The sequence below is a fragment of the Perca flavescens genome, chromosome 18 (assembly GCF_004354835.1).
Source record: "Perca flavescens isolate YP-PL-M2 chromosome 18, PFLA_1.0, whole genome shotgun sequence".
Lineage (NCBI taxonomy): Eukaryota > Metazoa > Chordata > Actinopteri > Perciformes > Percidae > Perca > Perca flavescens.
In genome coordinates, this window is record NC_041348.1 from 24,641,915 (window position 1) to 24,663,798 (window position 21,884).

Below are 21,884 nucleotides of genomic sequence, written 5' to 3' on the forward strand. Positions count from 1 at the left end.
TAGTACAAAGCATCTCTTCTCTTTGTATGAGATTAATGTTTTGTGTTTAACCCTGACAAATAAATGTAATTATAAAAAGAGATAAAAATGATAAAGAACGACAAAGAAAAACAGAAAGATAGACAAACAGAAAGACAAAGGATGAAAGACAAAAAGAGAGAAGGATAAAGAAAGTAAAAAAAAAAACCAAAGAGACAAAAAGAAGGAAAAGAGAATGATAAGACAGAAAAGAAAGCAAGAAAACACAATCAGAAAGAAAAGGGAACACATAAAGGAAAAATACAGAAAAAGCGGAAAAAAAAGCGAAAGAAAGAAAGAACTATAGAAAGTTTAGGTCTTTACATTCTCAGGTATCTTACAGTAGAACTTCCGAAATCACCATGGCAACTGATCCCCTTGTCACACACACACACACACACACACACACACACACACACACACACACACACACACACACACACACACACACACACACACACACACACACGTCGCGCCCGACTGACTGGTGTCATAGCAACGTTTGGGACAATAAGAGCTTTCTTCTGATGCTTACAAGCCTGAAGTGTGCCCCTTTTGGGAGTTTGAGTTAATTTCCCCATTTGATCCTTCCTCTCCTGTCAAGGTCCAGCAGGGAGACACTCTCTACCAAAGTAATAAGCACTAAGCTACAGCTGTATAAGTGGCAGACTAAAAAGGGAATGAAAGGGTCCCAACAGATGCTGGACATTGGGACAACTATAGATGTTGAGTCTGTGCGTGTATGAGAGCGCTCTTAGATCTGTTCCGATTGGGATATCTGTCTTTTTGGATGGTTCTTACTTCAGGGAGAGGTTAGTTTAGATTTCGGAATAGAATTATGTTTAAGTTTAAGTTCACGGACAGTCTTGAAAAAGATTATGTTAATGGTCCATTATGAGTGTTTTTAAGTAGATGTATTTCTTATATAGCAGCTTGTGTTAAACCAATATTAAACAATCATGCACTGACAAAAAAAGAAATTGGATTTAAAAACTATTTGTAAAAAAAACTCTGGTGTTGGAAAAGATTCCAAGTTAGTTAAAGTTCAGGAATAACGTATAGTCAGTGGAAATTTGTGCGTGCATTTAATATGGCTTTATGTTTATGGCCATGTAATGAAGACATAATAGAGTCAGTGTAAAATCTGTGGAGAAAACTGTTCCCCTCTGCAGATACAACCATCCTTGTCAACTAAATTGTCTCTGGGTCTCTTTCACTCCCTCCCTACCTCTGACAGCCTAACAAAGGCCTGCAGCTTCATGCAGAGGCCCAACAAAGACACAAAACCCGGTCAGGGGTCCTCCCAGAGGAAAAAGCACAAGAGGAGAATGGACGGAGAAAAATGGAGCAGAAAATAGCCTGAGGAAAAGTGAGGATATATGGTTGGAGTTCACAAAGTACAACTGACCACAGGAGGGCTTAAAGTTACTCAGAGACTAAACTCTTTTCACGTTACCTTACAGGTGCTTTTTACATACATACATGTTTAGACTTAGTTGTGATTATTAAATTGCATGTAATTAGTTGTTGCTAGCTGCCCAAAGATGTTGGTGTGGATGCAATCCAATTATACGGTGGCAGTTTATAAAAAAAGTGTAGTAAAATGCAACGTAAAACTAATTTAAGGGCTATCATACTTTCAGGCATACTTTGTCCACTTGGAAAAAAGTGCTGCTTCTTAACTTTTTCACATTTTTAAAGAACCCCTAGACACAAAATAACAGGGAAATGTTAAAGGTCAAGAATTCAGGGTTACAATATTCAACATCTTGCCTGCATGGGATCAAGCCCCCACTTTGAGAATCAGCGATTAATGCATGCCGACAGATCCAGCCCCTCCCATACTAACCCACCCTCCTTCACATCATCCCACTCTGACAGACTCCAAAAAGGAGGGGGGGGGGGGGGGGTCAGAATGGACACGGGGACATATGGTACTGTCTGAGACGTAGACACAGCTTAGCAGTGGTGGGGGTGGATGTGCAGGTCTGTCTTTCCTTTCCAGCTCTTCCACAGGACTGTCCATCTGTCTGGGGGGGGGAGGGGTCTACCAGTACAGTGGCTAAACTTACAGTCTGTACATTAGAAACTATGTATTCCTGACAGCTGCAGAGCACGACTAACACAACAGCAGGTGGATGGATCCACATTAGAGCTATTGTTTAATTACAGGCTCCCAATTAAAGCCTTTCAGTCCATATTGAGGCTCTTTAGTGTGGAGTGGCTTTGCTGTGAAAGGTGCTTGTGTGGAGGGCTAATAATAGGGTGAAATTTACACACTTACACACACACACACACTTACACACACACACACACACACACACTTACACACACACACACACACACAAACACACACTTACACACACACACAATCCATTTACTATTTCCCATTGAAAAGTCCAGAATTTTTGCATCCTTTTGGGTCTTCCGGCAAGTGCTTCATTGATGATAATAAAAAGACACACATAAATGTAAGTGGGCAACTAAACTAGTCACTGCTTACAGCTCCTGTAACAGCTGTGGCTGCTCTCACCTGGCTTCGATGTGGTTGAAGAGGTTGTGCCACCGCTGGTTAACCTCCTGCAGTGAGCCGTGGACCTGCGTCTGCTTGGCCTGGTCACTGGCTAACAACAGCTGCTCACCCAGCTGCTTCAGGTGGCTTTTATTCTCACTGAACAAGTTGATTTCCTCCATACAGTCCTGCGGAAACATGACATTATGAATGTGTGTTGAAGAAAAATCTGGAGAACCTCACAAACAGCATCTATCCAAGGCAGATCAAATTTAAAATTAAACTCTTTGGATTCTTGTATGTATTTCTGTTTTATAGTAAAATAGGCAGATTTCATACGGAGCATTTTTCAGTAGTGTTATTATGTACAATACATGATTTAATCCCTGTAAAATATGGATGTACATTTCAGCCGGAGTAAAAAACATGAATGCCCAATTACCATGAAGCATAACATGAGTAAACTGCATATTGCGTGTGCTCATTTGGCCAATCTGTGATCACTTTAGAGCACAGGACATTAAAAAGATGAGAAGAAAGCCTCTTAATTTTGACATACTCGTGTCTATTACAGCTTTAAATGACCAGCAAAACACAAACATATGGATATCAGTTTAATTTAAAGTAAAGAGCAATGCTTCAAACTATCAAGAACACACCTCCCGTGCTCAGTGTCCCATTTATTCATTTATTCCCATTTATTCTATACTTGCCAAACACCTCTATGACCTGGAGCAGTCCGTTATCATCAGGAAGTGAGATTTGCTATCTTCTCTCAAGTGCCACAATTTTTCTCCTCTAATCTAACAGCCCCCAAAAAAAAAAAAAAAAAAAAAAAACGACCGTGCATCAATCAAACCAATTATTATCTTGTTGACTAAATGAGCATGCTTCATGATGAGACAGGAAGGTACAAAAGGCTTTTGGTCACTGAAAGGACAACTGTTGTGTGTGAACAAAGGACAGTGCAGCCATTCCATTCCAGGCCACCATCTGTTGTAAACAGTATAATTCATGTTGCTCATGTATGGATTTTAACCTACACAAGTGGTGTCCATGCCCCAAAACATGGGTTGATTGTGGGGAATACAGAATGTGTTATTTATGGGGAATAATGCGCAAGTAGTATCCTGTATGAAAAGTTTTATAATGTGCATACAGGAGCTTACCAATCAAATAATGCCCGCACTGTAAACTCTTATGCAGTAGTCATATTTGAAGTTAGGGAACTTAACTCCTACAGTATAACAGTCCAATTTCATCCAAAAAAAATTGACCAATGTTATGTCCTGATGTAGTATTGTGTGGGACCATTGTACAAATTTACTCAAAAACAATCATCAATCAAGAGTCTCTGACACAAAATCTTATGAGATGTAGCCCTACTGTGTCTGTTGTGGAGTTTTCATATGAAAACATATTGAAACATTTCTTCTTCCACATGTTTTAATAGGAAGACATTAACATTTGTTCAATCTCATACCTTCTTCAGTTTCTCCACCATTTCCTCAATGCTCAGATCTCCGCGTTGGCACACCTTGTTCTCCATCTGAGTCAGCCAATCACAGAACTCTTTGTTCTTGTCGTTAAAGATGGTCCAGGCATTGAGACGGTCTGCAATTTCCTGCCTGCGCAAGGATACCTGGGAAGAGTGAAAAGTGGCATTCAGCACGCTTTTGCACGTTTTGGCAGGCAGACACATGTCAAAGTATCAAGTAGTACTCAGATAATCACCATTTTAGGATTTCACGTTGACCACACAGGTGTGTTTATATATTATACTAATTAATCTGCCTGGCGCAATTTCAAAAGCTATTCTAATACTTTACTTTCAGGAAATAGAAACCTTTATAGTGTTGGCAGGACACATGTGGTGCAAGCTGCAGTTAGAAATAGACCAGTAAGGGTACATCTACTGATCCTTCACTTACAAGTTACAAATACTGCATGGAAACTGAACTTGTAAATGACAGACAGCCAATAAGTGCTGGTTTAATATTCACACTAGCAACGTTTGATGCCACTATCTGCTAGTCTAGGGTAACCAGATGACCAGGGATTATGGTGTGTTGTAGAGCCCTGTTTTCCCTGTTTTCTTCATCCCACTCCCGCCGAATTTCTGACCATTACCGCCCGCACCTGCAACGTGTGTGTTACACTCCCGCCCACACCTGCAAAACTCTGAGAATTTATTCCCGCACAATAATAGAGATGCTTTGAGTTTGTGTCTTCTCCCGTCCCTGAAAACACATCCTTTTTTAGGCTAATAGGGAGAAGATGCAGGGAAAGAAGGCAGGTGCTTGCTGCTGTGAGAGGGGAAGGAAGAAGCAGAAGATGAGGGGGGGCGGGCGGACGGTGGACGGAGCCTCGGAGATCCCCCCGTCCTGGGAGGCTCAGACACGCTGCTGGTGTCTGCTCATAGATAAACAGTATGTACTCAATCAGTATATATGTATATCTATGGTGTCTGCTGGCGTGGGGGGGGTTCCAGGCTACATCCCGATCCCGCGGTGGTTTTTTTAGCCGCTCGCTCCCGCGCGCAGCAAAGTTCAAACTGCCCACTCCCATTGGGTCCTGCAGGACCTGGCGGGACCCAATCCCAATGCAGCCCTCTAGTGCGTTGTCACCAAGCACTAAACACGATTTATAGTTTTCAAACAAACCATAAAACTGACAACATTTACAGCAACAAAACAAATGTGTCTCAGTTATAAAATGATTTACGTTCTTTGCCAAATTGGCTACACACTTGCTGGGAACATTTGGCATGCAAAAAGGTCTTAACTGTTTAACATGTGCACAAACAAAAGCTTCAAAACAGCGGTGCTTTAAATTTTTATCAATCCAGTCTGAAACACATTTATTTGTTATGATGCTTCCTGGTATGTATCCAGGATACTCTGACCTAATTGTACTACAAAACAGTACATGTTGTAGATTTGAGCATGGTGCAAAGGGCACATAACCTGGTAAATTACTGAATAAAAGCACTGTTCAATACAACAGATTACATGGTACAAGTGAATACAAAAATGAACTGGATATTAAGTAATCTCTATCAGACTTAGTAATCAACTGAATTGAGAGAAATCCCCAAGGGACTCTGGCTGTAAGAAGGTCCATTTTCCTAATGACAGCTTAATGCCATGAAAACACCCCATTACATAGCTGAGGAGGGGGCTGATGATCTTTTTTAGGTTAAAAGGGCTTAGCGAGCCCACAGGGCTTGTTTGAACCAGCTATATTTTACTGCTCAGTGGCATTTATTTGATTTAAATGAGCCTCGCTTTGGTTTTAATTTACTAACACTGCTGGGCCTTTTGGACCCTGGAGAATTCAGGGTGCACTGTGAGCTTCTGTCACCCTGTGAGGACTTTGTGCTTCCCCTGGAACAATAGAGCCTGTCCCTGAATCCCTTTAGCCCAGCCAGGCCATCTGCTCAGCGGACCCATTCCAGTGGCTTCCCCCAACTACAACCTGTTAACTATGCGAAGTAAACCGTTGTGGCTCAGATCCATGCCCTGTGGCCATGTCAGGAATTAATAGGGATGAAAAATCTTGTGTGATTTATGTTTTATGTTTGTTTTGGGACAAGCACAAGAAAAACGAAGTAGTTAGGATGAGAAGCTACCATGGTTTACAAAAAAAAAAACAGATAACAAAAAGACTACTACATACAGAACACCAACCCAATTAACAGAAAGAATACTGGCTGCTGTTGCTGCATCTGTGAATCCCAGTAACTCCTGCCAAGTCAGGAGCAGGTGGAAGCAGTCAGCCTAACTGGGGACCCAATTAGCATGTCTGCAAATGATCCCATAACCCTAATAACTGACAAAAATGTCCCGAGCATGTCATAACCGTTGCTTTTTCAAGAACAACAGTGGGTTTGTGTTTAAGCCTGTACATTCCTGTAGGAATTTGAGTCTATACAGTAGAGCTACTTTCACCAATAATGCAGTTACAGAATTGCCTGTTACAGCCTGTACCGTTTGAGAGTTTCATGTGATTGTTCTGTGAGCACAGTGCATCCGAGCCAGGAGCTAATTACAACCTGAAAAGCTGTCAAGGGACTTTTTCTAAACATAAAAAAGGCCTCACTTTTCTTCATATGCTGATGCAAGCAGAAAGGCAACCAAAGTCACAACTAAACCACACAATGCATATAACTCAAACAATGCGTATGAGTTTGGGCACTTTTCTAGCAGAATGTTGCGATGTTAAGAAAACAAATCAAGCTGACGTGTAGGGGGGAAAGTTGTTAAAGTGTTAAAAAGAGGATGAGATGTTATAATTTTCCCTCCATGAACCAGCACATGTTGCTCTTTTCTCAAACAAATGTGTGTGTGTGTGTGTGTGTGTGTGTGTGTGTGTGTGTGTGTGTGTGTGTGTGTGTGTTCAGCCCTAATGGTGCAGAGGCTTTGTGCTGCTGGTCAGCGCCAAGACACTGCTGGTAGAAACGTTTCTCTCCTTCTCTCCCTCTCTTCCTCCCAATCCTTCCTCTCCACCTGCACCATGTACAATCTCTCACTTTCTCTGGTTTATTGTACGGGCTCTCTCTCTCCCCATTTCTTTTTTGTCAGTTCTCACCTTCATACACAGCTCTTCCCATTGACCGTGGAGTTGTTCCAGCTGCTGCTCCAGCAGAGCCGAGTCACCGGCCGCAACGTACTGAGACAGGTCCGTCTTCATGGTGCCCAATTCCCTAAATCCACTGGCCAAACGCTGCAGAGAGAGGTCTGTCTCCTGCATAACACAAACATACACAGACAGCCAGTCAGACAGCCATGTACAGGCTGCATGCACACGCTTCTATACCTCTTTCTCACTCTGACCGTCCAGATTAAAGGGCTGCGGACGGGACAGGGGGAGGGTAGAAGGGGTAGAAAGGGGGAGGGGAGTGAAAGCATGGGGGTATTAAATAAGGGAAAGGGGGGTAAACTCTGGGGCACTCTGGTGGGACGGGGGTTGCTACTGATGGAGTTGAGGGGTGGAGGAACTTTGGCCAGTTTTCAGTGCAGCTGACCCCCCAACAGATTCATGCTGCTGATTTATCGGGACTGATGTGGCAACCTTTATGCTTTAACGCACACATATTGTATTACTAATCTTCAGTATGATACCATTTTTCATTTGCAATTTCCATCCCAAACCATGACGTCTAAAGACTATCAATATATCAGGTTACACAATGAACCCTGTTACTCAGCCTCAGTGCCTGTTTTTCTGCCAAGACAAGCATGGATACTAAGAAGTAATTTGGGCATTAGATGGCAGGTTTTGGGCTTTTAGCAGGAAATTCACCCTAAATGGGGTCCTGCTCTGTTAATACAAAGCTTTTTTGGAGACTGTCTCTGTGCGCTGCTAGATGATTGCCTGACAAACATTTTAGCCGCATGGACATAGCTAGGATTTTAGAATTACTAAGGTCATGAGTCCAAGTGTCCCTAATGGCCAACAGTAGAGACCTTACAATAATGCAAAGTTTTTTCCACACGGCCAAAAGAAAAAAAAGAGTATGTTGGGGAAATAATGTAACTTTAAAAAAGTAAAAAACATAACCATTACATTACACACCCTGTAAAATACCCAGTATGTGTTTGTTTTTTTTAAACTGTATTAGGATGTACACCACCTCTCAAAATTCCCCCAAAAACACAAAAAACATGACCCCAGGGGTAGTTGCGACCCTGTTAGCAACTATTATTCTAAAAGTAAGGAAAGAAAGAACTGTATGTACTCTGGCAGTTTTGTGTAGACTGATTTGTACAACTTGTAATACAGCAGCTGTTAAAAGAATGCTGTTTTGAACTACTTTTCTTGTTTCAATAATATGCAAAGTTTGTAAAAATCTAATTTAAATATAATAAAATCATTATTTGTTTTTAGATTTCTCACATTATTTATTATTATTATTATTATTATTATTATTATTATTATTATTATTATTATTATTATTATCATCAGTGTTTCCTTTAGGATTTTTTTTTTTTTTTACAGTGGGCACGGGTTTGTCCGAACAACCTACACTTAGAACGGACCCAGCGCGGTGACGTTTTTGGTGGAGCTGTTCGTAAGAAAGCGAACGTTTTGACAATAAACTAACTAACCCTAACCCTAACACAACAGTATGTGGAGTTAAACTGGACGGGTCCAATCACTCCTGAATAGTTCTACTTGTTGTTAAATTGCAATGTGAGCGGCAGCCAACAGGGTGCGTACTATGTCGGCAGGATAATTTAAAAAGCAACCGCGACTACATTTTTTGTACAGCACTATTTCTGATACCGTGGTGGCAGAAATTTTGCCATGGTGGGAAGCCACTACAAAATCAACATAGAGGAAACACTGTATTATTATTTGTTTTTAGATTTCTCACATTATTTTAAATATGCCAGCTACCATTCAACATAGTAGTGTGTGCTATAGTTTGGCACGGAGCACCAGAGCCACCAATTTATATGACAGGGACAAATGGATCATTTCTGTGTCAATGTTCTCTTATTCAGGGCCCAGTTAATAAAGGATTTCTTTCTTAAAAAATGACTTCCTCCATTATGCGTAAGTGGTAGTAGAAATAGTCAAGGTCTGTAATTGATATTACCTGAATGTGTTTCTCGCCCTCAGAGTCCTGCAGCGGCTGTTTCAGCATGGTATTCAGCTCACCCAGTTCAGAAGTCATGCTAGTTATCCCGCTTTGACACTGAGACCACTTCTAAATGCAGCAGAACACAGAGAAACGAGATCACAAAGGGCTGCTAAGAAAACCTTCACATCTCAATCAATAGCTGCAGAGGTAACCTGCTTTTATACATGCCATATTATAGTTATAAACAAACCCCAGCGTACTGTAAATCTTTCAAAATACAATTATTTGCGAAATTTCGAGTTTGTTTTCAATTCTCGTCAAAACTCGTCTTTCTCTAAAGCACCCATCTCATGAAATAGATGTCTAAAGTATTCTTCTGTTCTGAAATTATAAATTTATATCATAAAAAATATAATTTTCTGTTGCCTTTGCTGGTAAGGGAAGAGAAATTGTGCATCCTAAAATCCATTTGCAAAACCATGTTGAAGACAGAATTGCACAATGCTATCTCTTTTCTTAATGTTTAAATATTTCCACAAATGCTTTGTGAAACTAAATCATTCATACCAAATGTTGAAAGGACCAAGACTGCTTAACTTAAACATTTTAGTAACTAAAGTCCAAGGTATGGTCATAAGCTCAAAAAATCCAAACAACATAAGCCCAGCACCCGCGACATCTTTCTTTTCCTACAAATGTTAAGTCACTTGACCATGATATGATGACCAAGTTGGTCTCTTGCTTGTCAGTTCTACTTTATGCATCAATGCTACTCTATGTGTGATCTTTGACATGATGCTCAGAGGGATTTCCCTTTCCCCGGGTGGATCCTGTTTAGCTTAAAGGGGTTAACATAACTTTTCCTGACCTTGCTCGGCAAAACATTCAGATTCTGTATTTAACAAAGCTCATTAAGCTGGACGGCAACAGTGATCAGTCAGAGCTTGGAGTGAAAAGGGGCCATCATTTAACTAAAATATCAGCAAAAGTAAGGGCAAAGTAAGTTAAAGTATTAACTAATCAGTACAACATTTTTGTCTGCCTGCTTTGACCATTTTACTTTATTTTGATAGTATTGTATTAGATTCTAAGTATGTCCATGCCTTCCTGTATGATATATGATCACTGCTCTGTACAGTGATGGATGAAAGCGGATCATGGATCATGGATCATGGATAGATTTCGGCTTCTCCTTGATCCCTCTTGGCTGGGGGTGGGTGCCAACTCAACACACCAGGCTCTGTGTGTGTGTGTGTGTGTGTGTGTGTGTGTGTGTGTGTGTGTGTGTGTGTGTGTGTGTGTGTGTGTGTGTTGGGGTAGGATCAAGTCCTGGATATGGGTCATGTAAGGCTGACCCCTCCTACTCTCTTGTAAATACTGTAACACATGCTCTTCTTTTGGATTTTGTCAGTCAAACGCTGTAGTCCTCGATACACTAAAATGATTAAATTTAGTTAAAATCTGCAAGTTCTACTGGATTCAGCTTTTTGTTAAGGGGTTAATGAACTAGTTTTTAACCTCATCTGCAGCAGAAGAGTGTTAATATTTCTGTGCAGTACTGACACAACTATTTCTGAATATTTGTATATTCTGATTTGCCATTAGCCATGAAGTTATATAAGAAGAGGAAGATCACTCCACAGTACACATTTTAGGAAATCCATAAAGTCCCTTGGCTGTAGTTTAGAGTTCAGTTTCATCATGCTGTTCCTTGATTGAGTTAAATTCATATACGATATCAAGATATATCTGTAGGATTATACCATGTTTATTTATTTGTATTGTTTTATTTTGAAAAGCTTCATATTTTAGTTTATCTAGTTGTCTGATTGTATTGTATAAAATGTGACCTTTAGATTTTCACACCAAATACATTTAGTCAAATGTAGTCTATATCGACGACATTCCACTTCCGGGATTGTTCAGGTGTCGCCAGAAATTCCGCCGGATGTCCCTCTTTTTAGACCGGATGTCCGTTACCTTCTGCTTTCTTTGTGTTGGCGTTCTAACCTCTGGTGGATTTCTGAGGACTATGGTTAACTACTCCTTAGATCTCCGCAGGGTAAATCCAGACAGCTGGCTAGACGATCTGTCCAATCTGAGTTTTCTGTTGCACGACTAAAACAACTTTTAAACGTACACATGTTCCACTAAAACAAGTTCCTTTCCTGAGGTTATTTAGCAGAGGCACTGTGGCTCCGTCCAGCGCTTAGTGCCACCCATGGCGATTGTGATTGGTTAAAAGAAATGCCAATAAACCAGAGCACGTTTTTCTCCCATCCCGGATTGCTGTGTGGACAAGCCAGACCCTCCTCCGCAGCGCTGTGAAGGAAGGTCTGGCAATGCGAGACTAAGTCAAATATTAAATAAAAAAATAAGAATTTATTGTTAAATATGATTAATTGGATTTAAAATAAAAAATTAGCGTTAATGGAAATATGACTGTTACCTGAACAGTTGTGCTGACCAGGTCTCTTCTCCTCTCCAGCAGTGAGGTGGTCCGTTCCCAGGCCTCCTGTACAGCCTGGAGCTCTGACTGCAGTCGGCTCTGACACTCAGAGTCTGTCATGGTTTCACATAAATGTCTGCCAGCCTGCAGCGTCCGGGTGTACACGGGGGAGTGTAGACCCAGAGCGTCTTTAACACACTTGGAAAGATGTTAAGATTTTAACAAATTAATATATTACACTTTGCACACAATTGCCCAACAACAAAAGTATGATTTTTGTTCATTAGGAAGATGTCTGTACGCTCTCACTGTCACCCCTACACACTAACCTGGTAATCATCCACGTAGCTTCGTAGCTGATGCAGTGTACACAGAGCAGGTCCAGCTGGAGGTAGAAAAGAGTCAAAATCCCTCAACAGCTTCCACAATACTTTCAAGCCACGTTGGTAGACTCTCAACTGGCTCACTTGTTCCTTTGTCAAGGACCTGCGCTGGCTAGCCACAGCCACGGAGTTAAGCCAGCTCTCCCTCATGCAGGTTACTTGTTCCATGAGTTCAGATCTGTAAAGAAGCAACACAAAGGTTGCTTTATTATATTTTGGAGAAAAGCAATGGCACCTGCTGTAAACTGTTGACATCTGTTGGCAAATCTGTTGACATCCATCCAAAAATGTGCAATGAGCTCAATATAAAATGGGGAAATGAGTGGAATTATTCAGTGATCTATATAAGGATATGTAGAATTAAGCATAATACACTTTCCTTGCAACATAAAACAAAACAAAAAATTAAGTAACAATTACAAGTGGGTCTGTCATTGTCCCTTCACAGGCAACTGCTAAATCAATCCCAGCAAGAACAAGAGCAGAAACTTTCCTTTAGCTCCTAAAAGATTTAAGACCTTTTAAGCTTTCCGAAGACTGTAAAAAATGATTTAAGTAAGCTTTGGGGAATTAAACATCTAAATGTCCCAGAGTAAAAAAACAGAGCACATTTTCAGTTTACTGAGGGCCACCTCAAGAACAAAATTGAGACAAACTGCGTCTGTCTAACCAAGTTATGACGCACATTGCAGTTCATGCCTCACGTCTCACTAAACATTCAACTCTTGAAGACTCTGCTTTAGAATTAAAGAGGATGCTTGGAAGTAATATACAGGAAAGATCATTTATGGGAAACAAAAGGAATTCTGACCAACCTTTATAGATTCTGTGTCAACTTTCCTTTAGCTCCTAAAAGATGTAAGAGCTTTTTAAGCTTTCCAAAGACTGTAAAAAATGATTTAAGGAAGCGTTGGGGAATTAAACATCTAAATGTCCCAGGGTAAGAAAACAGCTGCACACATTGCATTTTGTTGTGTGTCCAATCTAGTACAAGTTTGTACTAAACTTTTGTATTATCTCCCCCTTTTGAACAAAATGTTTCCTTTCAAACTACTCTCATGGTGACATCATTGTTGTCATTGTCCTATTGATTAGTTGCAGAATGTCAAAAGGGTGGGTTATGAGCCTGTAAGAAGCAGACATACCTTGAACCTTGATGACAAATAGAGTTAGATAAGCAGGAAGAAACCAAGAGTGACAATAAAATATGGCATCTTTAATGTGTGCTCATAAACTATTACTAACTTAGAGGTATGGGTGCCATTTAGGTGCCAATATGGTACAAACCGAGGAGTGTGCTAAACGGCTAAATGCTTTGATCCTCTGTGACTTTTTTAACTGCATTCTTGTTCTGAAAGTACACATAGATGAAGGGAAGTACCAGGGGGAACTAGGGCTTAAAAGGAGGGAGATGAGCCAACGCTGTACATGCAGTACTTTGGACTCTGGCACTAAAAGCTCATTAAGTGCATTACATGTCTTCTAAGATTTTTCCATCACTTACCTTTTCTCTCCTGTTTCTGTTTCCATGGACTCGACTGCATGGCAGAGAAGACCCTGCAGAAGCTGGTGTCCAATCATTATTTCAACCTCAAGCCTCTGTGGAAGAGAGAGAGACAACAACAGGAGAGTTACATAGGTCAAATCTCTATTTAAAATGTGTCTGACTCATTATTGTACCACGTTGGGCCAAAAAAGCAAGATGTTTTAAATTAAACCATTTGTAGAGTAATTAGGAGATTTTTTTTGTTTTAAAATAACATTCACTATTTAAAACAAATGGCACTTAAGCTTCCTAATGTTCTGCCATAATCACAGCGTTTATGCTGATGAGGTCATTAATTCAGCTGCCTTAATTACCAAATACTTCTTTGTAACATGCTTGTCATCTAGCAACACGTGGGCAGAATACAGATGAACGGTTTATCTATAGAGTTCAGTCAGAAAGCCTTTAACAACAACAATACATAACAAATAATGTAACACTAGTTTTCCTCTAAAAGGTTAGAATAGCTGGGAGAATAGCTTTGATTTTAAAGGTCTTATATTGTGAAAAGTGAGATTTTCAATTCTTTTTTTCATAATAAAGCAGGTTGAAATGCTATATAAATACTGTGAAAATATGAAAAAACGCTCAATCCACATAAATGCAAACAGCTTGTATTTAGAAACTGTGCCTTTAAACGAGCCGTCAGGAATTCTGTACAATTGTGATGTCACTACTACTATATATATTACATGTATAGGTAGAAGGTGCTGCTACAGTGCCGTAGTACAATACAGTACAGGTTTATTCAGACAGAAAGTACGAGGGAAAAAAAACGATTTGGGGTTTCTACTAGAACATGTTTACATGCTTTAATGTAAAAAAAAACACAAGTATGAACCTGAAACTAAACATGAGATAGGACATTTTAAGATAACCTGTCATTTGGACTTCAGTTTGAATTTGTCATTTCTGCCAAGATGCAAAAAAACTTGAAGCACCTTAAATTCCCTAATTCCCAGATAACCTTAGTCCTAAAGCCATCCAGACACTGGTCCCAGTTGTTCAGATACCAGTCTAATCAATGTCCATGAAATGACAGAAATGCAGAGAATCTGAAAAGTGTATTGTACCTGATGGACAGTCAGCATCTCTTGGAGGCTGGAGAAACTTTGAGGTTTTTTATACATTGATTCCTCCTCAAGCTTCTTCTGGATAGACAACAGGTTCTTACACTTCTCCTGGAAGTTCTGGGAGCGCTGACGCTCAGCCTGCAGCGCTCTGGGGGGAAAAGGACACAATAAAAGACAATTGCCTACAACCAGAAGCTTCAAAATGGACACATCAACTGTATTCCATCAGAAAATTAAATTAGTCTTTAAAGCCTTGCACATCTTGTAAAACAACAGATAATGTTGTGAATTTCTGCACAAGGCCAGAATAACTGCAATGATTTTAAAGGCTCCCACAAAGAAATATACAGCTCTTTTTTTTTCAGCTAAATGTTTTGTGAACTTTCAAACGGCAACAATGAGAAAATACACAAGCCAATTGCACACTTTATGGATTTTTATTTGTGCATCATTTTGATCTGAACTTTCTCACCTGTTCATGTCAGATGTACGAGTCAGGCTTTCAACCCACTGCCTGCTGAGCATGTGCAGTCTCTCCGTCTCATGGTTGTTAAGGGTCAAATAATCACTAATCTCACTGACATCCACCAGTAATTGAAACAGATCATTGGTTTTCAGAAGAACCCGCTGCCCATCCAAAAAAAAAAAAAAAAAAAAAAAAAACATAGAGCACATCAAAAACTAAATTGAGACAAACTGTGTCTGTCTAACCAAGTTAGAACATTGCAGGTCATGCCTCACGTCTCACTAAACTTTCAACTCTTCTTCACAGTGTGAAATACTCTGCTTTAGAATTAAAGAGGATGCTTGGGAGTAATATACAAGAAAGATCATTTATGGGAAACAAAAGGAATTCTGACCAACCTTCACAGATTCTGTGTCAATCAAGCTGGTCTTAAGTTTATGTTGTGTGTTCTGTGTGTGCTTTTCAAGGGCCAGTAGTCCAGTTTGAAATAGGTTCTGTTGCTCCAAACTCTCCTGCACACAGAGAGAAATGTGATAATGTTAACGTTTCAAATAAAATTTCAGGGGAACTGGTCTCCATTCATTAGACACTTGATGAATTAGATTTCAAGTTGAAAGGGAGTTATTTCTATTGTATGGATGCTCTTCTATCTATTCTTGAACTGTGACAGAAGCAGGAAAAAAAAAAAATATATTTCTGCAATTGTTGTAAAATGAAGGTGATGTTTCAATTAATTTCCTCACCTGAAGACTTTTCTTTTTCCCTGACATTGCCCGGCTCAGCAGCAGGACATCACGTGACAGCAGTCTGGTATCTGATTGGATTACATTTGTGGCCAATGATTCTAGCCGTCCAGTGAGAGGCTTGGAAGCTGCGAGCACATCTCCCACACAGCTTTGCAAATCCTCAGCAGCATCCTGCAACTTCTGGTGTTAAGAGTGTGAGAGTGTTATAATCACTGTATTTAATTGGATTGTATTAATAAGTATTTCCTGCTTTCCATCATCTTTCCAATTGTTTTCATCGATATACCTTAAAGAACTTAAGATCACAACATCATAGCTGCTTTTTATCCTCTTGAAAAATGGAAATCCTGTTTTCCACAAATGGTTGTGACGCAAGTATTTCAAAATACACCTTTTAGTGAATTTGTGGAGTGGGGTAGAAATGAAAAAAAGAAAAGATTTTCCATTTCTATCCCACTTCAAAAATTCACTTTTTGTGCAAAACAACACGTAATGCAGGCATAAGTACATGCTGTCCGTTTCTTTTCAAAAATTGGAGGCCAGTAATTGGGAAATTCCAAAAAAAAAGTGGCATTACTGTATGAAAAACAAGCAGTCTAATAACCATGTTATCAAACTGGTTCTGTCTGTTCTGTGACCTTTAACAATGCCAGAAATTAGTTTCAAATACTTAAAATAAAACAAATGTTTAGGAGCTCTAAATAAATGTAGAAAGATGTGGCACACTTTTAACATCTTCATATCATCAGTGATTCTGCATTATTAAACGAATCTGAAATGCTAAATGTCAAGATTAATTTTAATGTTAGTTGCTTAAGTTTATGTTGATTTTTTTTTAACAAACGAAACAAAAGGTATGTCAACTTAAAACAGCTTTTCAAAAGCTGTGATCAAAAAATTAGTTAGTTAGTTTTGTAGTAAAAAAATGTTGTTACTGCAAGTAATCGCAAATTGTTACTGTAAAATGTCCCACTCAGTACATATTGTCACATAATTCTGTCCTTAACAAAAACGTTTTGTATGTATGTTATGTGTTCATGTTAATAATGGTTATCAACAGCCGTCTCATACATTGAAATTGACCTTGAAAAAAAATAAAAAATACTGATTAAAAATCAGTCAGGTTTTTATCTTTTCCACATTGCAAGAATGTACAGTAACATTAAATCAGCAATGAGGCAGCCAATCAATTCTAATCAACAATCCCTGGACTTTGGTGGACAGGACACACTTACACTAAACTGCACATTCAAACTCACCTCCACTGAGCGAACCATGGCCTGTGTGTCCTGCTGAGGTGAAGATGTCGACAGCTCCTCCCACTGATGCCACAGAGTTTGCAGGTGAAGGGAGCAGCGATCAGACAGGTGAGTGTACTCCTGCCATAGGGAAAGTGTCTCTCCAGTCTTCATGTGCTCATCCTTCAGCTCCTGCACCACGTCCTTCCACCTGAACACAATAGATTATTACTCTATAGTCTATAGCCACGACATTCCACTTCCGGGATTGCTCCGTTCCCGCTGGAAATTCCGCCAGATTTACCTCTTTTCAGCTGAATGTCTGTTGCCTTACGCTTTCTTTGTGATGGAATTTTAAACTCCGGTGGATTTATGAGGACTATGGTTAACTGCTCCTCAGATCTCTGCAGGGTAAATCCAGACAGCTAGCTGGATTTACCCTTGATGAAGAGTCTGTACAGGGTGCTGATAGAATTTGTCCAATCTGAGTTTTCTGTTGCACGACTAAAAAAACAAGTTCCTTCCCGAGGCTATTTTGCAGCAGCACGGTGGCGCTGTCCGGTGCTTAGCGCCGCCCATGACGATTGTAATTGGTTTAGAGAAATGCAAATAAACCAGAGCAGGTTTTTCTCCCATCGCGGAATGCCGTATGGACTAGCCAGACCCTCCCACGCAGTGCTGTGGAGGACGGTCTGGCAAAGCGAGACTTATTCAATTCAATTTTATTTATAGTGTCAAATCATAACAAGAGTTATCTCAGGACACTTTACAAATAAAGTTCTAGAGTGTGATAGACCACACTCTATAACTCTATAATGTATGTGTGCATACAGTGTGACTACAATTGTCTTATTGAGCTGTACATGACACCAGTGAGGAGACTTTTTTGTCTTCTTCAAATTTGAATATCGCTGATTCTGTTTTGGTCATTTCTGGCCACTGACCGTTTGTATTCTCCTTTCATTTGATCATCCAGCTCCTGTGCTGTTCCATGATGAAGAGTCTGTACAAGGCGCAGATAGAATTTGTCCATGGACGCCCAAATCTCCTCCTCTTTTCCGGCCTTCTCCTGGAGTTGCTGTGCACAAAAAAAAAAAAAAAAAACACACCTTTTATATTTTCACTTCAGAGGTGCATTTACTTCCCCAAAAGCTAAGTACAATGACTGGCAAGTACTGACGGCTGTACAGCTTTGAACGCTGACACCTTTACTGAATCTGTCTGTAAAGCCTGTATATGCACATGTGTACAGGTTTTGATGATCAGTGCTTCTGCTCACCTGGAGGAAGTCCATGTGTCCTTCTGCCTGCTTCAGTGAGAACAGAGGCTGATGCAGCAGAGCACAGCGCACCCTGGTGGTGTGCAGAGAAACCTCCCTCAGATCTCTCTCAAAACAACTCCACTCCTCCACAGTCTGCTGTAGAGCGGGTCTCAGAGCCTCCATCTGCAAATTTTTTAGGACCAAGTTCTTTGTTTTAAAGAAATCTAGCACTTTACTCTTACTTTGCTTAAATATAAAAGACATTCAGGTAGATCACTGGTTCTGGTTCTTTACTTTTTATGCCAATTTTTATTGCAATAATAACGTGCGTTATGCTAAAATTATAGGTAACTCGTGTTATCAGATGTTTGAGGATTCCACTTGCGTAAGATGAGTTGGTTAGGAGTTAGTCAGGATTAGTGGTTTGTACTTGGCATGAAGAGCCAGCCACGAATTTGGTGTAAATTTTACCAAACAAGCTGCAAGACATGGACACAAATTAAGTCTTTTTCAAATAATACTGGACAGTTACTGCTATATAATATAGTTTTCCTTAAAAGCAACACTTCAGTGTTGGCTGGAATACCAAAAAATAAGCTAAAATGTTGTGCAGATTATCATTTTCAGCTAACCCTTGCACACTATTCATTTTAGCCATTTTTGATATTAAAATACTGATTAGCAAAGCTTTAATGATATGTTAAAGAAATGTGTGTATAAAAGCTATACAAGCATGGGGCAACATATCTTGTCATTTCCAAGAGACAAGAGGATGGTTTTGGATTTAAAAAAATTTAAAAATCAAGGAGGCACATTTGTTTATCAGAAAATGCATCATAAATATATTGGTAAATAACTTTAATTAACGTTCTTCTGGCTCTAATTTATCCATGTCTGATTGTGATAACAGATTTATCTTTACCTCTTGACTAAGATCCACACAAGCATGACACACACTCTCTGTCCGGCCAGAGAAGGCGATATCACAAGGGTGAGCCTCTTCCTTTTCAACATACACTCGTGTGGCTTTCAACTCCTGCAAAGCTGCAGCCACCTCCTTCACTCTGCCCACAACAGCCTGGAAGAAAAAAAGTTGCAGCCTCAAGATTAGAGGACAGCAGCAGTAGAGACAGTTCAAACATGCGCCTGCTAACATCCTGTTACTGTACCTCCCACTCCAGCAGAGCCCTACGAGCCAGAGTTTGACTGCTGGGCTTGTTCCACTGATTCAGCTGCTTTTTCTGCTGTTCTATCCAGCTGTGAAGACGCTGTAACCGCCTCTCTCTGTCTGCACAAGTGTGATGCATCTGTTCAGCTTCACGAGTCTGAGAAGGCAAACCAAATTGAGGCTGATTTATGCGTAAAAATCTTAATAAAAAAAAATGTTATGTTTATTTTAAATTACTTTGGAGAGTCACACAGTACAAGCTTTTTCAATTGTTGTTGGCATAAATTGAGTTATGTTTGTGGCTTGACTAATGGGTTCCAGTGATTATATAAACGATTAGCTGATATTTGTGCTGATAGAACGTATTTGAGCTTTTAATGACAAAAAACACTTTTGTCTTTTTCGATTCTTTGACTTGGTTGTATGCAAATACCAGACCAGAAAAAAAAATAAGATTACAGTTGCATTATTCAATTTCAGATTCTACAGGTTGTGGCATTTTAATGTAATAATATCGGTGGCTGAAGAACAGACCTGGCTCTCCAGCTCTCTCTGAAGGTGCAGCCACTGCAGTCTGTGAGCGCCGAGTTTCTCTGCAAACATTGTGCGTTCGGAGTGTAGAGGCTGTACGTCCACTCCCGCCACCTGAGGCCCAGACTGGCACAAGAAATCGAGAAGGAACTGCCCATTGACCATGCCTGCCTTTAACGCCTGATGCAGAACATTACAGTACATGAAAATAAATCAATACAAACACTCATACAGTATAAAAAAAAACAGGAGATTTTCTTGCATATTTGATTACTATGATAAATGAGTTTGCATCATCCTCCTTTATTATTTTATAAAGGTATCCTTTATTTTGCTACTGAATTTCATTTTAATTTAAGGTGTCCAGAAACATATTTCCAGTGTAATATACATATTTCATACATTTCCTTATTGTTCTTAAGCACTCTAAATCATTAGTAATGATTTTATTGCATTATACATATTTCCTTTGTCCTTTATGTTTGCCTTTCAAAGTAAATATTTATTTAAAAACAAATGCTGTGCAAATTTTAAGATACCGATTCACTGAATGTCAAGCAAATTTCTCTAAATTTAGTACTTTACTTTACTTTATACTTTATTAGTCCCATCACTGGGAAATTTGTCTTGGACACCGTGCATAGTCTAGTCATGCAAAGCAACATGATCAAAGTACATAAAACACATGATCAAATACATAAAAACACAATAATAGATCATTCACACAATACAGCATCCATTAAAACAAATAAGATAAAAAAAAAAAAAAAAAAAAAAAAAAAAAAAAAGATGGGCAACATTTAAAAAGCCCTGAAAATGACACAAACCTTCATTAATACCACTCAGGAAAGATTCACAGAAAAAAAAAAGTTCTAAAGTGGGCAGTGGACGTAGGACTACCTGGTAGTGCTGCAGGATGGCAGTGATCTGAGCAGCATCTTTGGCCTCGAGGACTGTTTCCTTCTCCTGGTTCAGCCGAGCCTCCAGCTTCTTCAGCCAGTCCTCCAGGTCAGACAGCAGCTTCACCGGTGGCCATGCTGCCAGCAGCCGCTGCCAGGCAACAGAAAGGAAGAGGGATTTCAACTTTACATGAAAACTTTTTTTTATTATTCATCCAGCTAGGTAGTCATACAGTAATTCCAATGTGACCTTTTGTGCCTGTCCAAGTTATTTAATCTTTTTATGGTAGTTAAGATCTTTTCATCCTTTCATCCTGAATGGCTTTTACTTCCTATTCCACGAGCTCGGTCTGAACTTGGAAAAACTGCTTTTAGTTTTAGTGCACCCGGCTCCTGGAACAGATTACAGCACTTTCTTAAAATCAACTCAATTGTGCCTCTTGGACAATTTAGAAATCTGTTTTCAAACCTGCAAACTTCTACTTGTAATGGCTTTACATAATTGTATTTTCTTTTGCATCCCTATTATCCTGTTTATTTATCAAATCATTTTCCAATTCAGAATGTTTTGTTGTCTTTCTGTATTTCTTATGATTGTACTTTCTGTGTTGTTGTTCTGTTTTTATCTTTGTAATCTGACTCGATGACATTGAAAATGAGCCCCTCAATGATCTAAAGGATAAATAAAGGTTGAATGAATGAATCCTCTCCGGGGGTGATTGCTAAAAGTTAAAATGACCCTTCTAAAGGCAAACCTGGCAGGACTGGCATACTAATTATTATGATGTAGAATGTCTGGTTCCATTCACTGGTGATAAATGGTGAGGAATAAATAAAAGTGTCCTTCACCCCCTTTCTTTGTCCTCCCAAATGTTCTGTCTAGCCCAAAACAGATTTAAATAGGGTTTACACTCCCCTTCACTACAGGGGATTTATCAACGCCTCATTATTTTTGAAAACCAACAGAACCTCAATGGAATTTAGAGCAGTACAATTTAATGAAAA

At 39.6% G+C, this 21,884-nt stretch overlaps 1 protein-coding gene across 1 annotated transcript in view; it reads right to left on the reverse strand.

The window, feature by feature from the left end:
* syne2a (spectrin repeat containing, nuclear envelope 2a) overlaps positions 1–21,884 on the reverse strand; it is a 92,562-nt gene that overhangs the window by 12,564 nt on the left and 58,114 nt on the right. The window contains exons 79-96 of the mRNA XM_028605570.1: positions 20,881–21,030; positions 19,984–20,160; positions 19,451–19,606; positions 19,204–19,359; positions 18,300–18,464; positions 17,965–18,098; positions 17,042–17,231; positions 15,780–15,962; positions 15,435–15,548; positions 15,043–15,197; positions 14,571–14,718; positions 13,456–13,550; positions 11,898–12,129; positions 11,569–11,766; positions 9,135–9,245; positions 7,121–7,276; positions 4,014–4,172; positions 2,552–2,718 (exon numbers count right to left, since the gene is read on the reverse strand). Of these exons, the coding sequence (XP_028461371.1) occupies positions 2,552–2,718; positions 4,014–4,172; positions 7,121–7,276; positions 9,135–9,245; positions 11,569–11,766; positions 11,898–12,129; positions 13,456–13,550; positions 14,571–14,718; positions 15,043–15,197; positions 15,435–15,548; positions 15,780–15,962; positions 17,042–17,231; positions 17,965–18,098; positions 18,300–18,464; positions 19,204–19,359; positions 19,451–19,606; positions 19,984–20,160; positions 20,881–21,030 (2,846 nt within the window). The remainder of the gene's footprint in view (positions 1–2,551; positions 2,719–4,013; positions 4,173–7,120; positions 7,277–9,134; positions 9,246–11,568; positions 11,767–11,897; positions 12,130–13,455; positions 13,551–14,570; positions 14,719–15,042; positions 15,198–15,434; positions 15,549–15,779; positions 15,963–17,041; positions 17,232–17,964; positions 18,099–18,299; positions 18,465–19,203; positions 19,360–19,450; positions 19,607–19,983; positions 20,161–20,880; positions 21,031–21,884) is intronic.